Source organism: Pelobates fuscus, chromosome 9 (assembly GCF_036172605.1).
Source record: "Pelobates fuscus isolate aPelFus1 chromosome 9, aPelFus1.pri, whole genome shotgun sequence".
NCBI classification, from domain to species: Eukaryota; Metazoa; Chordata; class Amphibia; order Anura; family Pelobatidae; genus Pelobates; species Pelobates fuscus.
In genome coordinates, this window is record NC_086325.1 from 104,598,125 (window position 1) to 104,623,654 (window position 25,530).

A 25,530-nucleotide genomic window follows, 5' to 3' on the forward strand; every position below is an offset into this window, starting at 1 on the left:
CACAGTAAAGGAGGAGACTTTATTTAAAAGAAGAACAAATACCATAACAAGAGGACATAGTCTTAAATTAGAGGGGCAAAGGTTTAAAAATATTATCCGGAAGTATTACTTTACTGAGAGAAGAGTGGATGCATGGAATAGCCTTCCAGCTGAAGTGGTAGAGGTTAACACAGTAAAGGAGTTTAAGCATGCGTGGGATAGGCATAAGGCTATCCTAGCTATAAGATAAGTACCGGGATAAGGACAGGGACTAATGAAAGTATTTAGAAAATAGGGCAGACTAGTTGGGTCGAATGGTTCTTATCTGCCGTCACATTCTATATTTCTGTTTGCAGCATGAGTGGGAGATCTCCCTTTCATTTTGCAGTTCCTGCTTGTTGTGTATGCCAATCACATTGTGATCGGTGTTGTGCATCTGGCAACGACAAACAACATTCACAATTGGCAGGGGGCATACAAGGAGGTCCTGTCATGGTCTTTTTAGACATTGGCACTTTTAGACCCAGGCTGAGCATTGTTTTTCAGACGCAGTGATTTAAAGAATTGAATGCAGCGCTCACTTTGAGCACTGCATACAGTTAATCTGTTAGTCTTCATACATTCAGGAGTTCACCTTTCTCTGGAATAGCAGAAACAAAATTTGGAACAGGATGAGATAAGAAGCAAATTCTTTTTTTGTGTTTTTAGTTGTCTTATTGAGAACTGGCATTTATTTCATGTCTTTAGAGGACTCGTCATTCGATGAGGTGTTATTGTCAAAATCATTATTTGTCCTTAAAAAAAATTCTGGATGTTCTTAACCAGAGTATTTTGGACGGCAATGGTAAAATTGGACATTATTAAAGGGACACTCTAGACTCTTAAATTGACACTTTTTATTTTTTTTATTTTATATTTTTCTTGTGCATTTTAGGTATTACATACAGGCTCATGGTGCCCCAATGGCATTCCTCAAGCACATTTTCATATCTGACAATTGGAGCTTTAGTGAGACAGGCACATTTTTAAGATATATATGTTTCACAGTAGCATGTACATCGTGGGGTTAAGTGTTTACAGGCTTTGTATGCATAGCTGTAAGGACGCTTATTTGTCTGGGGGGCTTCTTAGTTGGCTACAAGCTTGGGTTACCACGGGCGCCAACTCTTAATACTTACATAGTTGCATAGCTGAAAAGAGACTTGCGTCCATCAAGTTTAGCCTTACGCACCTAGTTTGAGGCGCTTCCAATTTTGTCACAAACTAGGAAAAAATTCCTTCTTGACCCCAAAATAGCAGTCAGATGTCTCATTACCCCACTAATTAGAAATTATATCCCTGTATGTTATGTTTTTGCAAGTATTTATCCAATTGCAGTTTTAAACATCTGTAATGACTCTGACAAAATCACCTCTTCAGGCAGAGAATTGCATATCCTTATTGCTCTTACTGTAAAAAAACCTTTTCTTTGCCTTAATTGAAATCTTCTTTCTTCCAGCATAAATGTGTGACCTTGTGTCCTATGTATAGCCCTGTTTATGAATAGATTTCCAGATAAAGGCTTGCACTGGCCCCGAATATATTTGTATAATGTTATCATATCCCCTCTCAGGCGCCGGTTTTCCAAACTAAACAAATTTCAATTTTAAACCTTTCTTCATAACTAAAATGCTCCATTCCTTTTATCAATTTTGTAGCTCGTCTCTGCACTTTTTCTAGTGCCATGATATCTTTCTTTAGAACAGGTGCCCAAAATATTCAAGGTGTGGTCTTACCAGCGATTTATAAAGAGGCAAAATTATATTTTCAGCCCGAGAATGAATGCCCCTTTTTATACATGACAAAACCCTACTGGCCTTTGCAACTGCAGACTGACATTGCATATTGCTGCCTAATTTGTTGTCTATAACAATTCCCAAATCCTTCTCGTGTGTGGTTATCCCTAGTTCACTACCATTTAGGGTGTAAATTGCTTGTGCATTCTTAACCCCAAAGTGCATAACTTTGCATTTCTCTACGTTAAATTTTATTTGCCATTTTAGTGCCCAGTCCCCCAATCTATCCAAATCCCTCTGCAGCAAAGCAATATCCTGCTCACATTTCATTACTTTACAAAGTTTTGTGTCATCTGCAAACACTGATACATGGCTTTCAATGCCTATTTCAAGATCGTTTATAAATATGTTAAAGGGACACTGTAGGCATACAGTGTTATAGTGTCCGGAGTTCCCAAGTTCCATAATTTCATTCAGCATTAAACAGTTTATCACATTTTTATGTTTCAATGCTAAATTAGAGTCCTCAGCAGCCTCTCCCCTCTGTGCTGCTTCGGCGAATGAGGAAGTATTAGCATGAGCAGCAATGGGCAGCTATGATTGGCTGAGAGTGTCAGCTGTCTGTTTTTAGCCTATCAAAGCTCCAACTGACTGTATGAAGGGTATGACTACAAGGAAGTGTATAATCTCTGCCTTGGCCACATCTCCAGATGAGGCCGGACTGTGGGTGGCCTGGATCCCTCATTTAGTGTTAAACTGCTCTAAAATGATTTAACATTTTATGGAGAGACAGTGCCAGGGGACCCCAGGCATCATAACCAATTGAAAGAGATGAAATGATTATAGTGAGTACAGTGTCCCTTTAAATAGAAGCGGTCCCAAAACAGAACCCTGAGGGACACCACTTACCACTTTTGTCCAGCCTGAAAACTTACCATTAATGACAACACGTTGTACTCTATCCTTAAGCCAATATTCTACCCAAGAACAAGAATATTCATATAGACCAATTTATTTTAGTTTGAAGACTAACCTATTGTGAGAAACCATATCAAATGCCTTGGCAAAATCCAAGTAGATCACATCCACTGCAACACCCTGATCTATACTTCTACTTACTTCTTCGTAGAATGCAATTAGGTTAGTTTGACATGACCTATGTTTCATAAAACCATGCTGTTTATTGCTAATAACAAAGTTCTTCCCAATGAATTCCTGAATATTATCCCTTAATAGCCCTTTAAATATTTTCCCAGTTACAGAAGTTAAGCTCACATGTCTATAATTTCCAGGCAAGGATTTTGAACCCTTTTTAAATATAGGAACATCATCTGCCTTCCTCGAATCCTCCGGTACAATACCCGAAACAAAAGAATCTTGAAAAATTAAATACAGAGGTTCACTTATTTCCCCACTTAGCTCCTTAAATACTCGTGGGTGAATACCGTCAGGCCCGGAGCTAATGTGTGAGACTGTGCGTGGGCTATCGGCATTTGCTCCCCATGCGGGGTCTGTGTGCATGCATAGCAGGTATGGGTGCCTCTTTTGGGGCTAGAGTGTGCTATTGCCCGGTAAGTGTTGTAGTTTTCGCTTTTTTGTGTTGTCACTTGTCGGTTGTATGTGGTTTCATGGAGAGTGATCTGTTAGGCTATATATGTGTGTGTGTTAGCGTTTGCTGGCTGGCGTGGTTGTATTTGTGGGGTATTAGACAAGCAGTTCATAGTAAGTGCTAAGTCCAGAATTAGCCAATGCCCTTGCTGGGTGGTAGGCTTGGGGGAATCGGGGGATCTGGAGACAGTCCAAGCGGGTCCTCTCCAAAGCCCCGGGCCGTCTTGGAGACCAACATCTGTAGACCACGAACTCGGGTGTTCCCATAGGAGGCCGCGTTCTTCCCGAGTCGGGGGCTGCTGTGGATTCTGATGGAGGGTTGCCGTCTGTGGCGCCGGATCCGCTAAGCCGGTGGGTGATGTTCAGGGCTTAATCCCCTGGAGGTCTGCCGTCCGGGTGGGCCTGTCCAGTGAGGTTGCATGTTTATCCCATATTGATTGCCCAGGGGGGACCTTCCCTTCCTCCCTTCGCTTGGTTGTCGATGCCGGTGCTGTTAGCTGCCAGGGGGAGTCAGCTGGCTTCTCCCAGAAGCTGTCGCAGTTTGCAGGTTGGTGCGATATATTTAGCTGGTTTGCCTCCCGCCTCTGCTCGTGCTGTGTCTGCACACGCGTCTGTGGGATGGCCGCCATCTTGGGTTGGAGAACTGGGAGAGCGCCCATCTCTCTCCAGCTCAAGCTCGTTAGGCCTCGGGCCTCAGTCGGGTTACTCCGATGCTGTGCCGGTGGTGGTATTGCTGTGTTCACCCGTTGCTCGTGAGTGTTATGGGCACCTTTTTAGGTCGGTGGCTGTGAATGGCACGGAGTTGGCTCCGGTAATTTAGCCCTGGCGCTGGAGCTCAGATGGGACACGTCTGCTCTGTTCAGCGGTCAGGCTCCGCCCCCCAGAAATTGACACTTTAACAGACATACTGACAGACATACATACATTCATACATACTGACATCCATACACACAGACATACGTTCATAATGACATGCAGACATACATACATTCATAATGACATACATACATATATATATGTGTGTATATATATATATATTTTTATATATATATATATATATATATATATATATATATATATATATATATACATACATACATACATACATAATGACAGGGGTCCTCAAACATTTTAAACAGGGGGCCAGTTCACGGTCCCTCAGACACTGTTGGGGGCCGGACAATAAACAATATGAACGAATTCCTATGCACACTGCACACACACACACACATACACACTGACATACATACATATATAAACAGACAGACACAGACATATACATATTGAAATACATACAGATAGACATGCATACAGACATACATACACACATACATGCTGACATACATAGACACACACATACATACTGACATACATACATACCGACACACATACATACACACCTACATACACACATAGATACATACTGACATACGTACATAGATAGATACATACACAAATACAGCTAATTTTGCTTAAGTTTTTTGCAGGTGGAAGGCTGTGGCTGATGGGAGTCGGCGTGGCTTCCGCGGCCTGGCTTTCTTCCCTCCCGCGCGGAAGGGAGGGAGCTGGGAGGAAGTGATGGCCACTTCCTCCCAGCAGTACTTTGTGGCTGCGATTTTTTTTAAATGGGCCTTGTCGCGCTATTGCACCCCCGCAGCGCTGACCGGGCCCCTGAAGATATAGGGCCCATCGGGTGTCCCTAAGTGCGTGGCCATCATGGTTGTCACCCCATGATGGTGGCCCTGAGTAGAGCTAAAATCAAGAGGTAGTAAATAGCCCAGACCACCTACTTTGCAAAAACCTCTTACTGAGCAACATGAGGACATTGGTGATTGGACATCCACAGAAAGTCTGGGTTGGGTTTTAAAGGGAGGGCTTGCAAAGGCTTCAGACAAGAGAAGTGCATGTTTTGAACGCTGTTTTTAGATATACTCACATGGAGAAAACGCATACATGTTTTCATTTGGGGTCTATCTACTAAATGGTTATTCACATTTTTGTATTTGGGCAGTGGAGTGTCCCTTTAAGAGCTGCTCTCTGATCTCAATGTTGACAATTGTAGTCTAATATCTTTTGGGGTAACATTTGGAACTAAGACATGGAAAAGGTACAATCCGATGGATGCAAATCGATTTCTTTATCCATAGTATAATATTATGACATTCTAATTATATTTTTTGCCTTGTAGCTTCAAATGTTTTCATACTAATTGAACCAACAAAGAAATTTACATTTGTATTTTGTTAAACATCTCCTAATTTTGTTTACAAAATAAGTCGTTTTAGATTTCTTGCATTTTTAGCTTACTTTTTAGTGAAAGGTTAATAGTCAAGTTTTTTTTTTAAGTGTTCAGCTTGTATTTTTCCTTTTTTAAAGATGGTTGCACTCTACAGCAAAATCCTGGAGGAGGTGGACACCGCTAAAAGAGCCCTGCCCAATGAGGAATAAAGCTCTTGCACAAAAATTATTTTATTTTTTTCATTTATCTATTATTCCATACATGTTTTCCTTGTTTTAATCCACTACTTTAACTGTTGGTTGTTTTAGTTTCACATCCAACTGTCTCAAAAACAATAAATCCTATTCATTACTTTGCATCACGTGAGTTATTCATGGCTAATTCCAGAGCTTGTTTTGTTTAATTTGCAATTAACATACACACATTTGTTACAGTTTAAAAGTGTGTCTTCATTTAAATTTGTTAAATGGGCATATACACATTTTGATTTGTGGCTTTCAATTAGTACCTGTTCTGTTCTAACTTCTCTGCTGAATATTTGAAAATGATTACAGTGATTTACATTTATCCACGAGTTACATTTATCCCCACCACCAACAGAACCAACTGTAAATCTGGAGCATTCTGGTATTTCTCAATTACAGCCTGTTTTAGGATAGAAGAGGAACACAATTCCTATTGTGTATTAATGCTCATCAATGTACAAGGTGTAATTATCTTTTGTTTAATAAAAAATTATCTGTAATGAAAAGTGTAGCATTCACTGGGTGCGTAACCACAGAAAAGCTTGCTCAGTAAGTTCCCATGACACACACTTCTGACTTGAAGATCAACCGGATAGGTATATGCTGGTCTAGTTTTCGATGCACCGATTTTTGTGGACTAAAAACACCCTTCTGAGACCTCTAGGTGTTGATGTCTTAATACTATGTTTCCTCAGTGTGACTGTATCGAATTCAGAGCCTCTCAGAGTCTGATGCGGAATTCTTATACATTTGTCAGAAGCAGGGCGTTCATGGTAGGCCCAGACTTCTGACCCCATATTCCTAGTGGCGGTACTACAGGGTAACTGTGTGTATGTGTATCAGTGTGTGTATCAGTGTATACACTACACACAAATGTACGCCTGCATTCAAACACCAACAAAAACATACTCCATGCAAAAACATGCCTTAAATTCAAACACAATCACTGCTCGACGCTAAATACAACCCTGCAAGGCTGGGCAAATTGTTGATCCGCAGCTGGCAAAGCATTGTGGGACTTGTACGACAAATGGGCAGCTACATTTCGTCCACCCTTGTGCTAGAGGGTGGTTCCACCACTGTCACCTGTGGATCCTCTCAACCAGTATAGTGAAGAGGGGGCCCAGCACACATGATCATCAGCATCCAGAAGCTCTCCCCAATTCTCACGAGCCTCCGGCCGTCAGAGCTTTGCAGCAGGTTACCATGGCAACTCTCCGCACAACACGCAGACCAGACTCGCGACAGTTGGATAGAGGAACTGCTGAAAGCTGAAGATCATGTTGGCTGGGCCCCCTGTTCACTAAATGGCACCCTGAACAATGCCACCGGAGCACCATGGAGTGTAATATTCTCCCCCTGGTCACAGGTAAGATGTATTGAGAGGGGCATAAAATTCAAAAATTAATGATAACATTTTTTTAAATTAAAAAAAAAACCTGTTTCCACAGAATTCATCCACTATCCTGCCACACACATACATACTCACACACTTGGCATCCACTATACACATCACACACTGCATCCTTGTGGATGGACTCAGGGGCAGGCACTGTAGACGGATTCGTGGGCTGGTACTGGGGCTGGACTCAGCAGCGGGCACTGTGGGTTGATTCAAGGGTGGACCCTTGCTCCCAGACCTTGAGCTGTTTAAGTGACCCCAAAATTTCTGATGGAAGCCCTGGTAATATAGAATCTTCATATTTTGACAGCTAAAAACAGAACAGTGTTAAAATAGAGAAATTGAATTTGTAGTCTCTTAACCCATTAAAGATGGAGGCAATTGTCCAAGTTGTGAACCAAAACAAAACCTAAAATTTGAGCTACATGTCCGCTCAACCATAGTTTAGCTCTTTCAGATTAAGTGCACCCACACATTATAAATAATTTTGTTCAGGATAAAACAAGGCTTTCATTTCACATCTAAATATATATCTATATATAAATGGTACACAATTTAATAAGAATAAAATCTAAAAAAAGTGTGAGAAATTAAGATTGTTATTTTCCAAGTTTTGCTTGGCATTTGTAACTGTGAATGTCATACTACCTTTTGCTTTTACTGCAATAAAACACATATTTTATGCTGTGATATCCCACAAGTGCAATGATGCCCCCATGTACAGATTTCATGATGTTTTAGAAAACTACAGGATCAAATAAAGAGTTTGCCTATATCACTTTTTATGCATTGAAATTTGCCAGAGTGGTTATGTTGCCTTTGAGACCATATGGCAGCCCAAGAATGAAAATTACCCCCATCATGACATAACATTTGAAAATGTAGACAACCAAGGGTTTTCGAAATGGGGTGTGTCCAGTCTTTTTTAAGTAGCCACATCATCACAAACACTAGCCAAAGTTAGTGTTCATATTTCGTACAAAAAAAGCAAACTGTCTTTTCACTGATGATGTAAACATCACTATACATTTTACTGCTCTAAAACACTAATATTTGTGTTCAACGATGTCTCACAAATACAAAATTGTACAGGGTCAAATATAAGGCTTTCAAATTAAATTCTCTGGTATTTCATCGTGGGTTGTCATTATATAATCTCAAAATACACATAGAATGAATATATATATTTATTGTAAGGGAAATATATATAATTAGCTGGTTTTATTTCTCGCTCTCTATCTATGAATATATATGTAAATTTTACGGATGAAAGCATTCTATAGAATCTGTCAATCTTGCCGATCCGAGACGTGTGAACACATGTCACCGTGATCACATAACTATCTGATCAGGTGAGTGTGCAGGCCGAAGGAAGGGCCAGATCAGTATGGAATAGCATGCTGTAACATTGCATAGTGATTAACAGCTGTCAGTGTGTGTGCAGAACATAACTTTAGTTTAAAGAAGCTCTGAGAATCAGTCCATTGTGACTTAATAATACAAAAATTAAAGTTAGAGTTAGAATAGAGTTAGAATAAGCTAGTTAGAATTAGAATTAGAGTTAGAATAAGCACAGTTTGTTTCCTCATTGGAACCAGGAACTAAAGGCAGAATTGTTGTGATTATGAGCAGGACTCCACATTACCACTGTCCACAAGCCTTTGTGAGTGAGAATTCATCCCTGGTGAGTGTGCCATGGGCCTCCAGTGGCACGTAATCTTTTAAACCTGGCTTGCAGCATATGCATTGCATTTTTGTGCCCTGTTTTTGTCCCCTACTTTATAATAGACTATATAAGGAGGTTCTGATATATAATAATTTCAAAAGGATTTATTTATCAAGAGTTTTTTTTTTTTTATTAAAGTTTTTTTAAATATTGTAATATGACATTAGCATTTATCAATTAAGAATATAGATCTTTATAAAATAAACATTTATTCTATTTTATAATATAAAATAAACTTAGCATTTATCATGTAAGAATATATCAAATTGAAAGAGTAAATATAAAATGAAAAATATGAAAATATTTCCTCCTTTTTGGATGTCTAAAATATTTTATCATAGCAGACGTATAATCCTTTGTTTAAAAAAAATGAAATCACAATATATTTTTTTCAAATGTAATAAAGTTTAATTGTTTTTAAAGTTTAAAAAAAAAGAAAACAATTTTAATGTTATAGCCATAGTCTTCTAAAGAATAAATTGCGATAGAAAAATATCTATTTTTTACAAGCCATTTAACTTTCAAAATATAGATTAGGAATAGTTTTAAAGTTTACCTTTTTTAAAATTAGTTTCCTCTCTATGCCTAGCCCTTCATATTTCTTGACAGATCCATAGGTATGTCCCTTCTCGGTTTCTCTGCTCTGCCCATGGCCTTCTCCTGTCTGCTGCTTGCACCCGTACGGCTAACTCACGCTTGCAGGACTTCTCCCATCAGACTCTCCCTTAGTCTTCAATCGTTTAAGAAGTGCCTTAAAACCCATCTCTTTAGGAAAGCTTATGGCCTCCCAGAGTAAGCTCTACCTTACATACCGGTCTCTTGCTCTCTCCTAAAGGGCAGCACTTTACTCTCTCCTCCAGCTCTGCTTCACTCCCACCTTTATTTGATTGCTATTTCCTGTCCTAATGTGTTTTATACCCCATCTCCTATAGACTGTAAGCTCGTTTGAGCAGGGTCCTCTTCAACCTATCGTTCCTGTAAGTTTTTTTGTAAATGTCCTATTTATAGTTAAATCCCCCCTCTCATAATATTGTAAAGCGCTATGGAATCTGTTGGTGCTATATAAACGGCGATAATAATAATAATGCCTGCATACAGTGTTTTTAGCTAATACACAGTAATGAAGTCAAATTCCTGGGGGAAATGATAAGTTAGAAGAAACGTTAACAATTAAGAAATTAAACACTTATGGGTATATGTGGAGATAGATATATATATATATATATATATAGTTACTATTGGTGATCACCAGTATTCCCTGTTGAAGCAGAAGCAGTCCTACTTAACGCATAGTAATAAGGTGATCACCAGTGTTTGCATTGTCCCTGTGGTTGTGTGGCTTGGTCCTTGCCAGCATTACGCTGGTGTAATTAATGAGGATATGCTAAGGGCACGACGTGCTGAATGGGAAACGCTGGAGTCTATGCAAACTGATTCCCATTGTGCTCAATAAGTGCCTATTATTTTGGCAATCTTCTTCAAGGAGTACCTTGTTTGGAGTCTTGATCACTTCCAATATTATAAACGATATAGCCTATACATTCTGCACTTACAGGATTTCTTCAAAGTGGAGACAAACATGTTTGGTTTTCTAGGAATCACATCTGCTCTTTGCATTTTGAAGTGTACATAAAGTATGGCTGTATACGTGAGCAGAAATTACTACATTTGAGTGAAAAATGCAAATAATTTGAATTTGTATTGTTAGGTGCCAGGTTGCACATATATATAACATATGTTATATTTCAGTTCATTGTAAGGTTGGGTGATATGTGCACTTTATTTTCTACACATTAATGATTATAGACTTCCATTTTGTCATAAAGCAGTTCGTTAAGGCCTGTTGTGAAATGAAAGGCTCAGCACCTCCTCCGCTCAATAGGGTAAAGTAGATTTTCTTTCACATTGTTTGTAAGGCATGCTGAAGGTGAAAGGTATATGGGTAATTAGTTTAAAATTTAAGGCCAAAGTTTCTTAAGTGAAAGCAGAGCAGACTTGGAGAATGGTTCCAGCTTGGCTATTTTAACCTTAAAGTGGAATTTCACTTTGAATTCCCTGTAGTTCTCGCTGTAGTGAATAACCCTGTCAGAGTGGATGTTTTCATGAAACAAATCTCACTAGATTGTACGTTCTGGCAGGGCTCACTTACTGTTCCCGTATGTCAAATGTGTTTTGTTAGACTTAATGGTTTGCCTGGTTTTACTTATTTTACAGTGCTGCAGTTAGTTGGTGCTATATATACACACCTATAATTGTTAATAGCAGCACTCCCCAGCCTTTTGTTGACCAACGTACAATTCAACGTTAAGGTCTTTTTCCAAGACAGCTTTTTCTCTCTCACTTTTCACCTTCCTAGCCTATAACTATTACATTTACATGAAGCCTCACCAGATAGATACTTTTAGCCAGACTCAAAAACACACACACACACTTGCTCTCTCTCATTTTAAAGGGACACTATAGTCACCTGAACAACTTTAGCTTAAGTTTTGGTGTATAGAACATGCCCTTGCAGCCTCACTGCTCAATCCTCTGCCATTTAGGAGTTAAATCCCTTTGTTTATGAACCCTAGTCACACCTCCCTGCATGTGACTTGCACAGCCTTCCATAAACACTTCCTGTAAAGAGAGCCCTATTTAGGCTTTCTTTATTGCAAGTTCTGTTTAATTAAGATTTTCTTATCCCCTGCTATGTTAATAGCTTGCTTGACCCTGCAAGAGCCTCCTGTATGTGATTAAAGTTCAATTTAGAGATTGAGATACAATTAGTTAAGGTAAATTACATCTGTTTGAAAATGAAACCAGTTTTTTTTTTTCCATGCAGGCTCTGTCAGTCATAGCCAGGGGAGCTAGGGCTGCATAAACAGAAACAAAGTGATTTAACTCCTAAATGACAGTGAATTTAGCAGTGAAATTGCAGGGGAATGATCTATACACTAAAACTGCTTTATTTAGCTAAAGTAATTTAGGTGACTATAGTGTTCCTTTAATTGAATCTACTACAACCATCAGAGGTGATTTCTCAAAGTGTCTGTTCTAAACTGTTTTCCAAAAATGTATAAGTGGAGATGAGCCTGCTGCTTCCACTTTCAGTACTTTAGACCACTTTTTAGATGAGAATATATTTACAAGTCTCCATCAGTGTCTTTGGGCTGTGAAAGGCATGGCTGCATGTGGTAGCTATGTGGAGGTTAAGTAGCAAACCTGGCTAAAGAACCTGCATACGAAAAGCTTAACAGCCTTGCAAAGGTATAACTCCCCGAATTCAGTCACATTTACTGGAAGGGGCCCCAGTTTGTAGTCGGGTTATCCTCTATGTGGGAACAGCATTGGATGAGTCTACGGCTTCCCAGCACCTAGAATTAGGTATAAATAACATTTTGGCAAGCATTTGCATTTACCTGGTGAATTCCCAATAAAAAACAAACAAAAACCTTTCCTCACACCATTACACATCTCTGAGTGTAATGAGCCACAGGTACACCGCTATTGTATCTATGGTCTGCAGCTGAAATAGCCAAACTCCAAAGGGTTCTACATTGTGTATTCAGAGACATATAAAGTGGCTCACATGTTTGTGACTGTTCCGTAACTGTGAACAATCTCATTCAATATAAACGGTTTTCACTGTTTACACACAAGGTGGTTTGGTTTTCCTTATTAATACTAGAGCAGGTCGTTTGTAGCATTGCTGGTGAACACTTGGTTTCAGAGTTCACAGTTATACAACTTAAACATTTTACCTTTGAAGACGATTGGTTGAAAAACTCAGAACACTCTACCACAGCTGTATGAGCGTGACACCTATTTTAAAGAAGGCGCCTTTTGGTATTTATCTTTGCTTAGTGCTAAATAAGTGGCATGTGTCTCATGTAATAAATTGCTATTATACGTCATCAATCCTAAGAGATCACAGTTGGCACTTTTGTCTGAAATAGTTTTTTGTTTTTAATGTACAAAATAATTTACCAGGTCTTACTAGGACTTTTAGATTGCAAATCATGGTTTAGGGTGTTTATTCGTTAAATAGTACATTGTGCAGACCTGAAAATCAAAATTACAAATTTCCAGACAATCTGGTCATTTTTAGAGATTTTGCAGATTCTGTTTTCATTATGCGACCAGGTATTGTTCGGCGAGTAACCCTCCATAGTAGAAATCAAACTTTACATAACATATGTATTAGCTTTGCTGCAAAATAAGTTGGCACTACGAAATGCTAATAATAAAAAATATAAAAGAACCCTCTGGGCATCAGCACAACACATGTCTTGACTGACTGTATTTGGTAGCTGTATTTTGCTCCACATCAAATAAAAAAAAATTTAAAAAAAAGGATTTTCAGGTTCCTTCAGCCACACCACCTCTTCTGACCATAATGCAAGCAAGCATTCAGCTCAGCCAATGAGAGATCAGTTTTAGATGAGTCACTGACATCACTCCACCACACAGCCAATCACTGTCCTCTGTATAGTATTTCATAGCCACAAAACTATTTTTTTTCTTTTTAAATGTGTAGAAAAATACAGCACAAATATTACGACAAAACCAAACACGCTTAACCAGGAGATAATTTGTGCTGATGCCCAGACGGTTTCTTTAACTAGGTACCAAAACAGACAAAAATGCAGCTTGTCCACAATGCAGACTTTAATTAGACCGAAATGACAACGTTTTGTCTCTCTGCCAGTGCCGTTCTGAAGCAATAAAACTCACGCAAACAATTACACAAAATAAAATCAATGATTAATTATCCTATAATAAATGACAAATGAACACTTACAATCGTGACACCGAAAGTGATGAATGTAAAAAAAAATACTAATTGCTCATTTCCTTATTAAATATCAAAAAGATCTGAATTCAGTATTTCAATAAATCATTTTGTGTTCAGAAGATATGCATTGATTTACAGTTTACTTAAAGTCTGCATTTTGTACAGCTTGTGAGTGCCTGTACGGTTTAGTTTGTATTGATACATTGATGTGAATTGCTGCCGTCCCAGTGCAAGGCACCATAGGAGTCGTAGTATTGTGAAAGGCCTGTGTATTCCAATATTTGATGTTCCTTTAACTAGGAGCATATTAGAAAGATATATGGCTGACACTTGGACAGTATCATCCAAGCCGCACTTGGCGTCAGTGCAAATCGATGTGTGTTTTTCCATCTAATGCAGATAATTCCAAAGATCTTCAAGCAACTGAAGTATCCAAGGTTTATTCACAAAGCAGAAATTGTAGTGAAATAAAATCCTTAATCTTTCGTTTTGACCCTTGATTGGTAGCTGCCTACCAACTTGTTTAGATGTTGAATTTGTCTTTATTTAAAAAGTCAGGTGGATTAACTCTTTTGCCTGATGGCTTAGCAAACAGCTAGGAAGAGTGGGCACTGTGGAAAAGGACATGCATTCTCTCTTATAGGATGAATCCTGATGTAGTTGTATGAATTCCAAATTAACTCCAACACTGGGTTTGTGCACTACGCTACAAACCTGTTAACGTCACAAGTTCATGGCCAATGCACCAGTACTGTTAAAAAAGTATGTTTCTGCAGCTTCGTACCATTTGCAAATCGTTTTGAAACAAACCAACAGGTATCAATTGCCAGCAAGTATTAATGACAGCAAAGAACATGCAACAGAGAATTGTCTGAACTCATTGCAACTCCGTTTATTAAAAAATATATGTGCCTCCTGGGTTTACCAGCATTTCTTTAAACAATCTGATTCCATTTCATTTCTGCTTTGCTGTAAATTACACTTGAGGGAAGGAAGGGTGGGGAAGAGAGAGCGATGGGGATAGAGAATATATATATATAAAAAGGGTCGTACAACCACACATTTGTACCAGCCACCCCGCCTGCCTCGTATCTCACTACACAATACATCTTGTACCTTAATGTGCTCTGCCCCATCACAGCTAATTGAAATGGCTAGGCACAGAGCAGTTGGGGAGTAGTTAGCCAAAAATGGATTTACACAAGAAGAGAGAAGCTTTGTATATCTCCCACCATGGCAGCAGTATATGAAGTTCTACTTTGAAGCCATATGGAAATTTTTCTCAAAGCTTCTTTCACCTCCATCAGCCCCCCAATCACCATGATAAAATTCAGGATCACCTATAGCAAGCAACAAATACATAGCCCTAAAGTGAACAGCCCTACACTTCTGACATTTGACTGCACAGAACAAACCAGAAATACCAGCTGGTTTACACCTCCAACAAAGTAGGGATGGTTTAAACAGTGTTTTGTTCCTGCAGTGTCTATACCATGTATGTAGAAGAGATCCTTCTCACGTGGAAGGGACCCTGAGCGTTAAAAATGCCACTGAGCTTCAAAGTGGAAATTTTTCCTCCACTAAGATTTGAGCAGCTCCCGTCCGCAGGGCCATACAAATGATGGCCTACTAGAGACTAGGTTTCACTTGAGTATCTGTAATAATATTATCCAGCAAAAAACAATGCTTATCATTAACAGAAGTGGACAGGTTTTCATAAAATGTTGACATTAAAGTCAAACATAACATTTTGTGTGTTTTTCCAACAGTTATGAGTTTCCAAATATGCTCAGTTATATAGAGGCACCGTCTCACTTGCCGTTACTTCCTAGTGTAACTGCAGACCTCTAACTTTACATGCATGGGATGATACTCGTAAATGTAAGACCTGAGCTGGCAGATCCATCTACAAACTGTACCACACTGCCACTGGCCTCCTCCGACAGATTACATGAAGCCCTTTGAGTTTAATTTCAGTTTTACAACGACTTTCAGAAAACACAGCAGCTTAGAACAGACTTAAAAGGAGGTGATAAAATAATAACCAGCAAGATTTTCACTTACAGATATATAGTGCAGGTAAATAAAAGTTAGGAGAGGAGCTCAATGAAATAAGGAAGGGAAACGAAAGGCCTTTTGCTTCCTAAACTATGACTTTTTTTCTTTCCATATCTATTCTCCTTCCAGGATCACAAATATTCAGTTGTATTCTTAAATGGCAGAATCTAACGAAGATAAGAAGGATTAAAAGAAAAACTAAGAACAAAAATTATGATAATGGACTTTATACCCGTTCAGTTAAAATAGAAGGTACCATGAAAAAATGCTCAAACTTCAACACATCATGATTGGTTCAATATAAAGAAAAATAAAAGTTAAGGAATGCCTTATGGCATATTTTTTTTTTTTTTAAAAAGCCAGACCCATTGGCATGATAACCCTACTCTGCCTCAAACAGTCTTTGTACCTCATTCGACATATTTTGGCTTCTTGTTGAGGGCAGCCAGTCTGCCTTTGGAACAGAGACACCTTCTCTGGTCCTGAGGTTCATTGAGTGACCAACAGAAAAGGAAGCGTGTCCATGCACCCCTTATTAAAAACCACGTGCAAAAGCCAAAAAGGGGAACTCCCAAAAACCACACAATGGAAAAAAGAATGGTAAAAGCTCTCCAACCATTAAAAACAATTTTAACGCAATCTGGTCCTGACCTATGGGCAAAGGTCTAAAAACCAGCACTGCAACAGTAAGTCGCAGGTATCTGAGGAGCGAATAATAGCAGCCACATGGGTACTATCTGATCACAGCTTGTCAAAGCATTTTTCTGCTAGAAGCCCTGAATATGGGAATCATTTCAGGATAAAAACGTTTCCTTGAAAAGTTTCTTTTTTTTTTTTTTTTACTTTGAGTCATGTCAGTTTAAAAGCCCATTTCCATCCAGCAGATGCACAGCATACAGAAGAACCATCTTGAATCCTCTTTGTTCACACCTGCCAACTTTTAAGTTTAAAATCATAGTTCCTAAATATAATGCACATTGTGTCAGTTTTCAGTCTTCTGTGAAGTCCAGCCTACCAAGGACACACATTGAACTTCTTGGGACATGACAAGCAGCAGACAGCATGATCCCTGCTCCACACTCTCCCATAAGTCTGGTGCTGTCTGGTTCAAACCCTTTGAAAAAAAACAGACTTAACTTCACCGCTAACCCAGATCGATTAATTCCAGCCATGGCAGGCAGGCAGTATACTACAGGGCAGAGTCTGAAACTCTACCAAATCACACAAAAAAAAAATTAAAAATAAAAAAATCCCTTACAAAACAATAGAATAGCAGGGACCAATATCCCATCACAGCCAAAATATATATAATATATATAATCATATATAAATTATATATACACACACATACACACGCACACACATACACACATTATATATATATTTATATGTATATAAATATGCCTTCTTCCAACCCAGCAGGGGTGAGGGTTTGTGGTAGAGGAGGGGCTAGTTTTCGAAATGGGGAAATGGGAGATCACTGACTCTTCTTGCGCTTTTTCCCTTTTTTGCATTTTTAAAACTAAAATGTTCAAAGTCTGTTCTTTCCCCTCCATGCATGGAAGGAGAGCAGAGATTTCCTGTTGCCCCCAGAACATTCACAATGGGTTCAGTATAGCTTCAAACAAATAGGAGATTCCAAAAGCCAATGGAGTCCAGGGGCACCCCAAGTTGGGATGGAAACTCCTGTGTTCGAGGGCAGACAAATTCACACAGAACCCCATCCAATTCCTTAGGGTTCGGGTAGTGTAGGATGGTGGGGGCTAGTTATCCAATATCTGTTCAATAAAGGTTTAAAGTTTTTCGGGGGATGGTACCCAGATGTGATGTCCAGAATGATCTTCAATTATTTGCTTAATCTTATTATAAATTTCTTCCAATGATTCCCCCTGTACGATGGCTATGGAAAAGAGAGAGGCATTAATATTAAATATACAATAAAATAAATACAGAATATCATGTATTTCTAGACGGTGATAGACAACACCACCCAGAACCTTTCTCTGCCCCATATTAAAAAAAATTGTGGGTGATAGACTGCCCCATAAGCAAAACGTCATATGTAGAGCTAGTTAAATCCTGGGAACGTTTATCAAAGGTTTAACTACGTTAGTACAAATTAGGCAGAGCCAGGGAGTCCAGAAGGTGTCCAACAGGTATGGAGGTTTTTTTTTTTTTTTTTTTTTAACACAAGAGCAGAAATGGCTAACACTTCAATAATAGCTTAAAACACGTTTTTCTAATCACTTTGTAAACAAGCATTCTCTGCTTGGGATTATTATAATTATATTTTTTTTAACACAAACTGGAAAAGTGAGTATGCACCCATAAAACAGAAACTGTATTTGGGAGGGTGCTTGCAAGGCAGGGTGCTGCCAACACCCACAATATTAAACATGGAAATAAAAACAAAATTGCTCACTCAGTTTAGCAGCTCGTACTCATTTTTGTGCTTCAACCCAAAAAAGTCTAGATCAAGCCTGATGTACAATAAATAGCCACACACTGCATGAGAAGGAGAAGCAGAGTACTCGAATGGCCGCAATGATAACCACAGGAAACTTTTCACTTACATGTATCAATGCAACGAGGGGCTTACTTTGGCTTTTCCCATCACATGTACAGAGTGTGCGGGTTAATCTTTTTGATTAACCTTGAGCACCAAGATTCATAAAGACCATGTGAATGCATATCACCACCTATTTTGCTGGCACAAACAAAGGATCATTGTTTTCTAAAATGAGGTGGATTGGGCCATTTTGGATGACCAGTGTAACTGACAGCACCACGAGCAGAGCAGTTCTACAACTACATGTCTACCAAAAATGCAACTATTGACAGTATAGTGCTTAAGTAAAAAGTGCTTTAACATGTCAAATACACGTGTGCTTTACATACAAACATATATTCTTTTGTCGGACAATTTGAATTTCCGAACCCCCAAAATACCCTACATGAGGAGAGCTCAGTAATATTTACCAACCCATATAGGAAACATCGAAATACTCTTTATATTATAACATGTACACAAATATATAAATTTGTTTGCTATGAATATATTTAAATGCAAATTCTTTTGACTTCAAAGACGTTTCACTAAACAGCAAACTTCTTCCCCTCCACTAACCTAGCATTTCCTTATTCATTTACACATGAAACCTCTCTTGTAAACACAAGTTATCTTTATTTCAACACACAAGTGAATCAAATAAAATGGAATATGTTATTTAGCAGCTCTTGCTAAGTAAAGTACGGGGGGTACCCCTTACCTGTGAAAAATTCTCCAAACTCCTGCTCCAGTTTGGTAGCTTTATCAAACATTTTATGGGCCTGCTCAAATGTTTGCCTTCGGTTCATTTCCCTGCAGATCCAATAGTGAAAGGTTAAAAAATTAAAATATTTCCTGACTTTTCTTGAGGTCTCTAGCAACATGGTAAACAAAGAAAACATTGCCAACTGGTTACACAGGCTAATCTTCTTGTGTAGTTCCTAAGCATTAAAAAAACCCACAGCACTAGCAATCAGTTTCTGGTGCAGAATATGTGCTCCAGAGTGATGCTCACTACTACACGCTAGACCAGGGGTAGGGCACATGTTTTGCCAAATGTTTGGCAGAGCATCATGGCAGTTGTAGTTCCACAGCATCCAGGAATCTTTCATTTGTCCAGGCCTGCTCTAGACGGTAAAGATGTGTTACTACAAACAGAGCTCATTCAATTCACAGGTTATTGACTTAACGTCAGACCAAAACCAGACCACACCAAAGGAATAAGGAGTGCCATTTACAACAGAAGCTACGGTTTCTAAATGAGGCAGATAGATACAATTCATCTGTCTCAGTAAGCCATAGTAAAGCTGATTGTGCATCACAAATTTCATTTCTTTTGAATTTTGGCTGGTTTTATCTTCATTGTGTTGCATATTAACATCATTGAATAAAGCATTGAAAATCACCTATAAATTGAGTTAGAGATTTTATTTTTTTCCCTCTCATGATGCTCCGCGTTCTCTTTAATGTGTATTACAGATTTAGCATCTCAATCTGGTCCAGCCCATAACACAGCCAGGATACACATTGCTTGGGAGAAATAGAACCAATGTTTCCGTTTCTTCACCACCACATACCGGATGAGAGGTATGGTAACGCTTATAGTAACGATTAAAAGGGAGTTAAGATGGAGTCATTCAATTCCACGCTAGACGCAAATACAGCGGTGTGGAGTTCTGCAATTCATTTATATTGCAGACCTCAAAAACACTTGTTAAATATATAGAATAAAAGTTACTGTATATACTGGAGTATAAGCATTTTTTGTGCTGAAAAAGCCCCACTCGGCTTATATTCGAGTCAAGGTCTGTATTACGGCAACTTACATTGCCATAATACAGACCAGGACCGCCGGGCTCATTACAAACCCGGCGGTCCTGTTGGGGGCTGGCCACGAGCTCTTACTTACCTTTGTAGCAGCTCCGGTCAGCTCCCCGTGTAAGTCTCGCGACACCCGCGGCCATCAGAGTGTTACCGTGGCAACACTCCACGCGGCACGCAGACCGTGAGACTTACACTGGGACCTGCATGGAGCTGACCGGAGCTGCTACAAAGGTAAGTAACAGCTCGCTCTCGCCCTCCCCCCGCATAGTACACACCACTGGACCACCAGGGATTTACATAGCCTCCTCCCTGGCCAAGCAACAAGCAGGGAGGGGGGACAAAAAAATAAATATTAAAATAATAAGAAATAATATTAAATTATAATAATAAATATATAAATATTTAAAACATAATATTAAAATAATAAAAATGCCCTCCCCCGACCCAGTTTACACACACACACACACACACTACACATTATATACACACACACACACTGCATTCATTATATACACACACTACACAAACACACACACACTGCATTCATTATATACACACACACTACACAAACACACACTGCATTCATTATATACACACTACACAAACACACACACACACACACACTGCATTCATTATATACACACACTGCATTCATTATATACACACACTACACAAACACACACTGCATTCATTATATACACACACTACACAAACACACACACACACTGCATTCATTATATACACACACACACACTACACAAACACACACACACTGCATTTATTATATACACACACACACTACACAAACACACACACACACACTGCATTTATTATATACACACACACTATAAATAAATATTTGATTAATGTAATTTTATTGGGATCTAATTTTATTTAGAAATTTACCAGTAGCTGCTGCATTACCCACCCTCGGCTTATACTTTTCCCAGTTTTTTGTGCCAAGGTTAGAGGCCTCGGCTTATTTTCGGGTCGACTTATACTCGAGTATATACGGTAATTAAAATCTAAAATGTGGCACTTCCCAATTGAACATTTTGTGGTGGCAGGGCTGACATACCTGTTGCAGATGTGTTATATGTTCATTGTATAAAGGCACAATTAAATGGTTTAAATAAAACCACAATGTGTACATTTACTTGCCTTACTGAGAGGTTTACACACCCCTAGACCCCTTTTGTACGCTTATTTCATGCACAATAAACAGTCTATCCTTGTACTTTTAGCAAGCCTTTATGAGTCACAGTATATCTTTAAAATGTAAAATAAAACATCATTCCACACTTACATAAGCGCTTCTACAGATTTTGGTTTGATAAAAATAGCAATGGGGAAGAGTTGTGCTTGTTGCAGTCGTTTGATTGCATTTCCAGACACATCAAGAATGCAGTGTTTGCCCTGAGAAAAAAAAAAAAAAGATATTAAACAGAAATTAGAATGTGATCACACACATTCGCAGAAGAAAAGAAAGACAGTAAGCATTACTAATTCCGCATTAAGAGATTCTTTCCCAACTGTGCACAAACTCACCCTTTCAGCCACTGCGCGCACAGACTGGACACTGGTCCCATACAGGTTGTCATTGAATTGACCAGCCTCTATAAATTTATTTTCTTGGATGTCTTTCTCCATCTGCTCCCTTGAGGCCACAAAATGATAGTCTTGCCCATCGAGCTCTGTCTCTCTCCTCGGCCGTGTAGTGTCTGCCATGAGATGCAAGACATTTAGTCATCTCGTATTATAGGTACCTCGTAGCTCGTATAATAGGTACCGAGGTGTGAGATGTAAAAATGGTCAAATGCAAATTAGGCAATACTTACGTGGCACACAAGAGCCAAATTTATGTGGAAATTCAGAGATGAGGTCATCATTAACTCTGTCTTTAAGTGGGCCCAAAATGATGACTGGTCGCGTGTAGTGAACTAGGAAAGAGAAATTACAAATTCAAAATTAAAAAAGACCAATCTGCAAAATGTCCCTTCAATGTAGCATAAAAATAGCGAAACTCCCAATGCCCATATAATCTCACTTGCTGAGAGTTAAACCATTATGCTCCAAAGGTACAGGCTGTAGGTCATTGGTAAATGTAAGCTTCCTACTTACTCTCTTGCCGAGTCACAGGTTCATATGATAAAATAGTATCTTCCTGTCCCTCTGTGAAAGCAAGGGAAAAATATTGAATATTACATGATTGAAGTGAATTCAAGATTTACTAACAGAATATGAGAATTGGAGCAGTTCATCAGAGTAGAACACTTACTGGAGCTGCTTTCACTGTCACTTGTGTTTGATGTCACAGCCTCTGCAAAATAGAGTTATCGTCAGCCAGGGCAAGGCGCGCGCGCGCACACACACACACACACACAGCACCCAGGGGAAACACTGCACACACACAGAAGGTAGGTTGGGAAGAATCACAGCCAGATAAAGGGAAGATCGAGACTGGATATCAGCATCCTGGCTCTCTGCCTTGTATTAAATCTGTAATCTACCATCTCTCCTTAGACTGCTTGTGTGTAAGAGGGCGTGTTTTTATCAGATATGTGGCATATGCAAAACATTCACAAAGAAAGTAGGATCCAACCCTAAAAAGTGTAATTAAAAATTGACTAAAAGACTAAACTTACACTTCAATAAAAGAAAGAAGAAAAAAAAAAATGCTGGTTTGATAGACGTTTCAATGCTCAAACTTCCAAGAATAAACAAAGCAAAAAGAAAAACCCACTCACTTTCACCAAGTAATAAATTTCAATATGTATCTAATTAGCCTTCTAAAAGTGCTAACTCACCAATTATGCATCACTGACAAACTGATGATTACTTCAAACTCTTATCAAGCCACTACGGGTCATGTTAAGACCTCTATCGCTAGTCGAAATGTATACATCAAAATACATGTCAAGCCATGCAACTATATGTGTATAGAATCTATTTATTTATTTTATTATTATTTACTGTTAATTAGGTTCTTATTTGTGGAATGTATTCCCTGGCATTATGTACTTACATTTTACAATGCACCCCAAGCCACCCAATCTAATATTTTATAGGATGGATTCCCATGCAGACACCCCTCACACTGAGAGACTTACTCAGACTCTTTGATCCATAATAATCGTCACTTAAGCCAGGGAAGTCCTGATATTACAGAGATAGGAGAGAGGAGAGACAGAGAAAGTGAGAGATAGCCTGCAAGAGAGAAAGCACTAGGAAAGAGCCCGTAAGAACAGTCACCATGCACAAAAGATACTAGGAATCAGTACCAACGTCTCATGTGATACACATATAGGAAGGAAGATAGAGGATGGGTGGATGAAAACAAATTAATAAAGTTACAGGTGTCTATTTTTTGGACCAAGGAACCTGGTAGATGAAATAAATCACACTGACAAGGACAAGGAAACTGACTGTTTGCCATACAAGACAAAAAGTAACCCTTTAACTGAGAGTGACCCAAACTTTTCTGCACAGATACCAGCTAGATCTAGAACACAGTACTAAGCCAAGCCTTAACTCCTAAAATATAAAAATATTACTGCAAGAACAGATGGTCACAGCAGAGCACTGTCTGTATAACTATGTACTACAGGAAACACAATCAAGTGAAAAGAAACCACTTCATGAACATTTTGCAATCCAACCATACGGCACAGACTGACATAGTTTGTTAAAGAATGGTCACTTCTCTGGAGGCGACAGGTGTTTTCTTCGCTCACCCCAGTGAGTTCTGTAATAAAGCAGTCGACAGTGAAAAATCCACTTACCACCTTTGCACTTTTGCATTGTGGACTTTCCCCATGATGCTTCAGGCACGCTCAAGTGTGCTTGGGCATCAACACAGAAATGCCAATTAATTATAAAGAAAAATCTAGTGACTGTTCCTCTTTAAGGGGTTAAGAGAGACAATGGCCATCTGATCAAGTAGACATGACAGATCCTACTCACAGCGGTTATCTTCATAATCTGTGTAAACCCCATTCAACGCAGAGCTCTGCCATTGCAACTATTCCCACATCTATCACTTTATTAATCGTCCACTCCAGCTACAGAACAAGTTTTTATTTAAAGTGTCTATGTCACTTCAACCATGCCTTTCTGCTATGGTTTCCTCGTCTCTATCAGAATCTGTTCTTATTTTCTCAATTTCTGATCTATTGATCTTAAAACCATAAGACAAGGTAGGGACTACTTAAGGCAGGCTCCACTATCTTGACAAAGTAAGTTGGGCTGTTGGGCTTGCCTTATGATTTAAGCTCCACCCGGTATCAAGATTGTCAAGCGTAGGAACAATACATAAGACAAAGTAGTCCCTAGTCCCTACTTTGTCTTATGTTTTAAAGAGAAATATTTATAAGTTAAGAAAAGAACAGATTTGGAATGAGGAAGAGAAGAAGAAACAGAATAAAGGTAAGTTTGAGGTGACAGAGTCACTGTAAATACGAACTGAAACCTCTGTCACTACAACTCCCTCCTCTTTCTCAACACCAATGGCTTTACAACAAACACCACTGTTTTAGTACGAACACAAACCTTTAGCAATACAACTCTATTCCCCTTCTTTACCTGCCACCGCTTTAACTCTACTGGGACAAAGCTTCAGGAATACCTGTCAAACCTGGCACAGCTCATTTATTAGAATGCTGTAGAACCAAATGTTACTTATTAACTATTTCTGTATCGACTGCTCACATACCAATCATTCCTTCTACCCTCACGCTTGTATAGTGCAGTAAGGAGAATGAAACACCTTCTACCTCTTACTTACGTGCAGTGCCAGACTCCGGAACAAGGCTCTTGTAAAACGGAAACTTGCGAGACAGTCGGAAACTCTTTTTACGCTTGGATTTGATGGACTGTGGTTTGTGGGAGAACACAGAAAATGGGGATGCAGGATATGAGGAGATGGCATAGAGATGATGAAGATGCAGAAATGAAATTTAGAAAAGAGAAAAAAAAAAAAAACACAAAACACAAAATATGGGTTTACAAGGCATGCAAAAGAAAATATAATGGAATAATGTGATGAACTGAAAAGGGAGGGGCAGGCATGAGATGCACTTTATAAATAAAAAGAGGCAGGATGCCACATCCCCCTCCTAACAAGTGTGTCATGTTTTCATATTCACAAATAATACAGATGGTTAAAAAAGTGCTCAGCTCTTGGAGGTCACTGGCAAACTGCGCATTATATGAGGTAGGGGCTATTTATAAAGATAGACCCATTTAAGGAGCCAATCAGGTCAAGGAAAAGGTTTATCTACGGAAGTAACATCATTTAGCCACAATGTCTTTCAAGCCAATGGCGTGCCAGTTCCTGGGGCGTAAAGTGTA

General features: G+C 39.0%; 2 protein-coding genes across 9 annotated transcripts in view; one reads left to right on the forward strand and one right to left on the reverse strand.

Moving 5' to 3' along the window:
* The window catches only part of TEX11 (testis expressed 11), a 270,524-nt gene extending 264,645 nt beyond the window's left edge, over nucleotides 1-5,879 (forward strand). The window contains exon 30 of the mRNA XM_063433451.1: nucleotides 5,739-5,879. Within this exon, the coding sequence (XP_063289521.1) occupies nucleotides 5,739-5,810 (72 nt within the window). The 3' untranslated portion in view covers nucleotides 5,811-5,879. The remainder of the gene's footprint in view (nucleotides 1-5,738) is intronic.
* An 8,739-nt stretch (nucleotides 5,880-14,618) lies between these two features.
* Nucleotides 14,619-25,530, reverse strand: part of DLG3 (discs large MAGUK scaffold protein 3) — a 287,539-nt gene continuing 276,627 nt past the window's right edge. For 5 of the 8 annotated variants that reach the window (XM_063432261.1, XM_063432258.1, XM_063432260.1 and 2 more), the window contains 8 exons: nucleotides 24,965-25,052; nucleotides 22,460-22,501; nucleotides 22,303-22,353; nucleotides 22,020-22,121; nucleotides 21,730-21,902; nucleotides 21,488-21,597; nucleotides 19,079-19,170; nucleotides 14,619-17,709 (listed from right to left, as the gene is read on the reverse strand). In XM_063432261.1, coding sequence (XP_063288331.1) covers nucleotides 17,603-17,709; nucleotides 19,079-19,170; nucleotides 21,488-21,597; nucleotides 21,730-21,902; nucleotides 22,020-22,121; nucleotides 22,303-22,353; nucleotides 22,460-22,501; nucleotides 24,965-25,052 — 765 coding nt within the window. In that variant the 3' untranslated portion in view covers nucleotides 14,619-17,602. Of the gene's footprint in view, nucleotides 17,710-19,078; nucleotides 19,171-21,487; nucleotides 21,598-21,729; nucleotides 21,903-22,019; nucleotides 22,122-22,302; nucleotides 22,354-22,459; nucleotides 22,502-23,291; nucleotides 23,338-24,964; nucleotides 25,053-25,530 lie in introns of all 8 variants that reach the window. The other 3 variants (XM_063432262.1, XM_063432259.1, XM_063432263.1) reach the window with 1 other exon arrangement.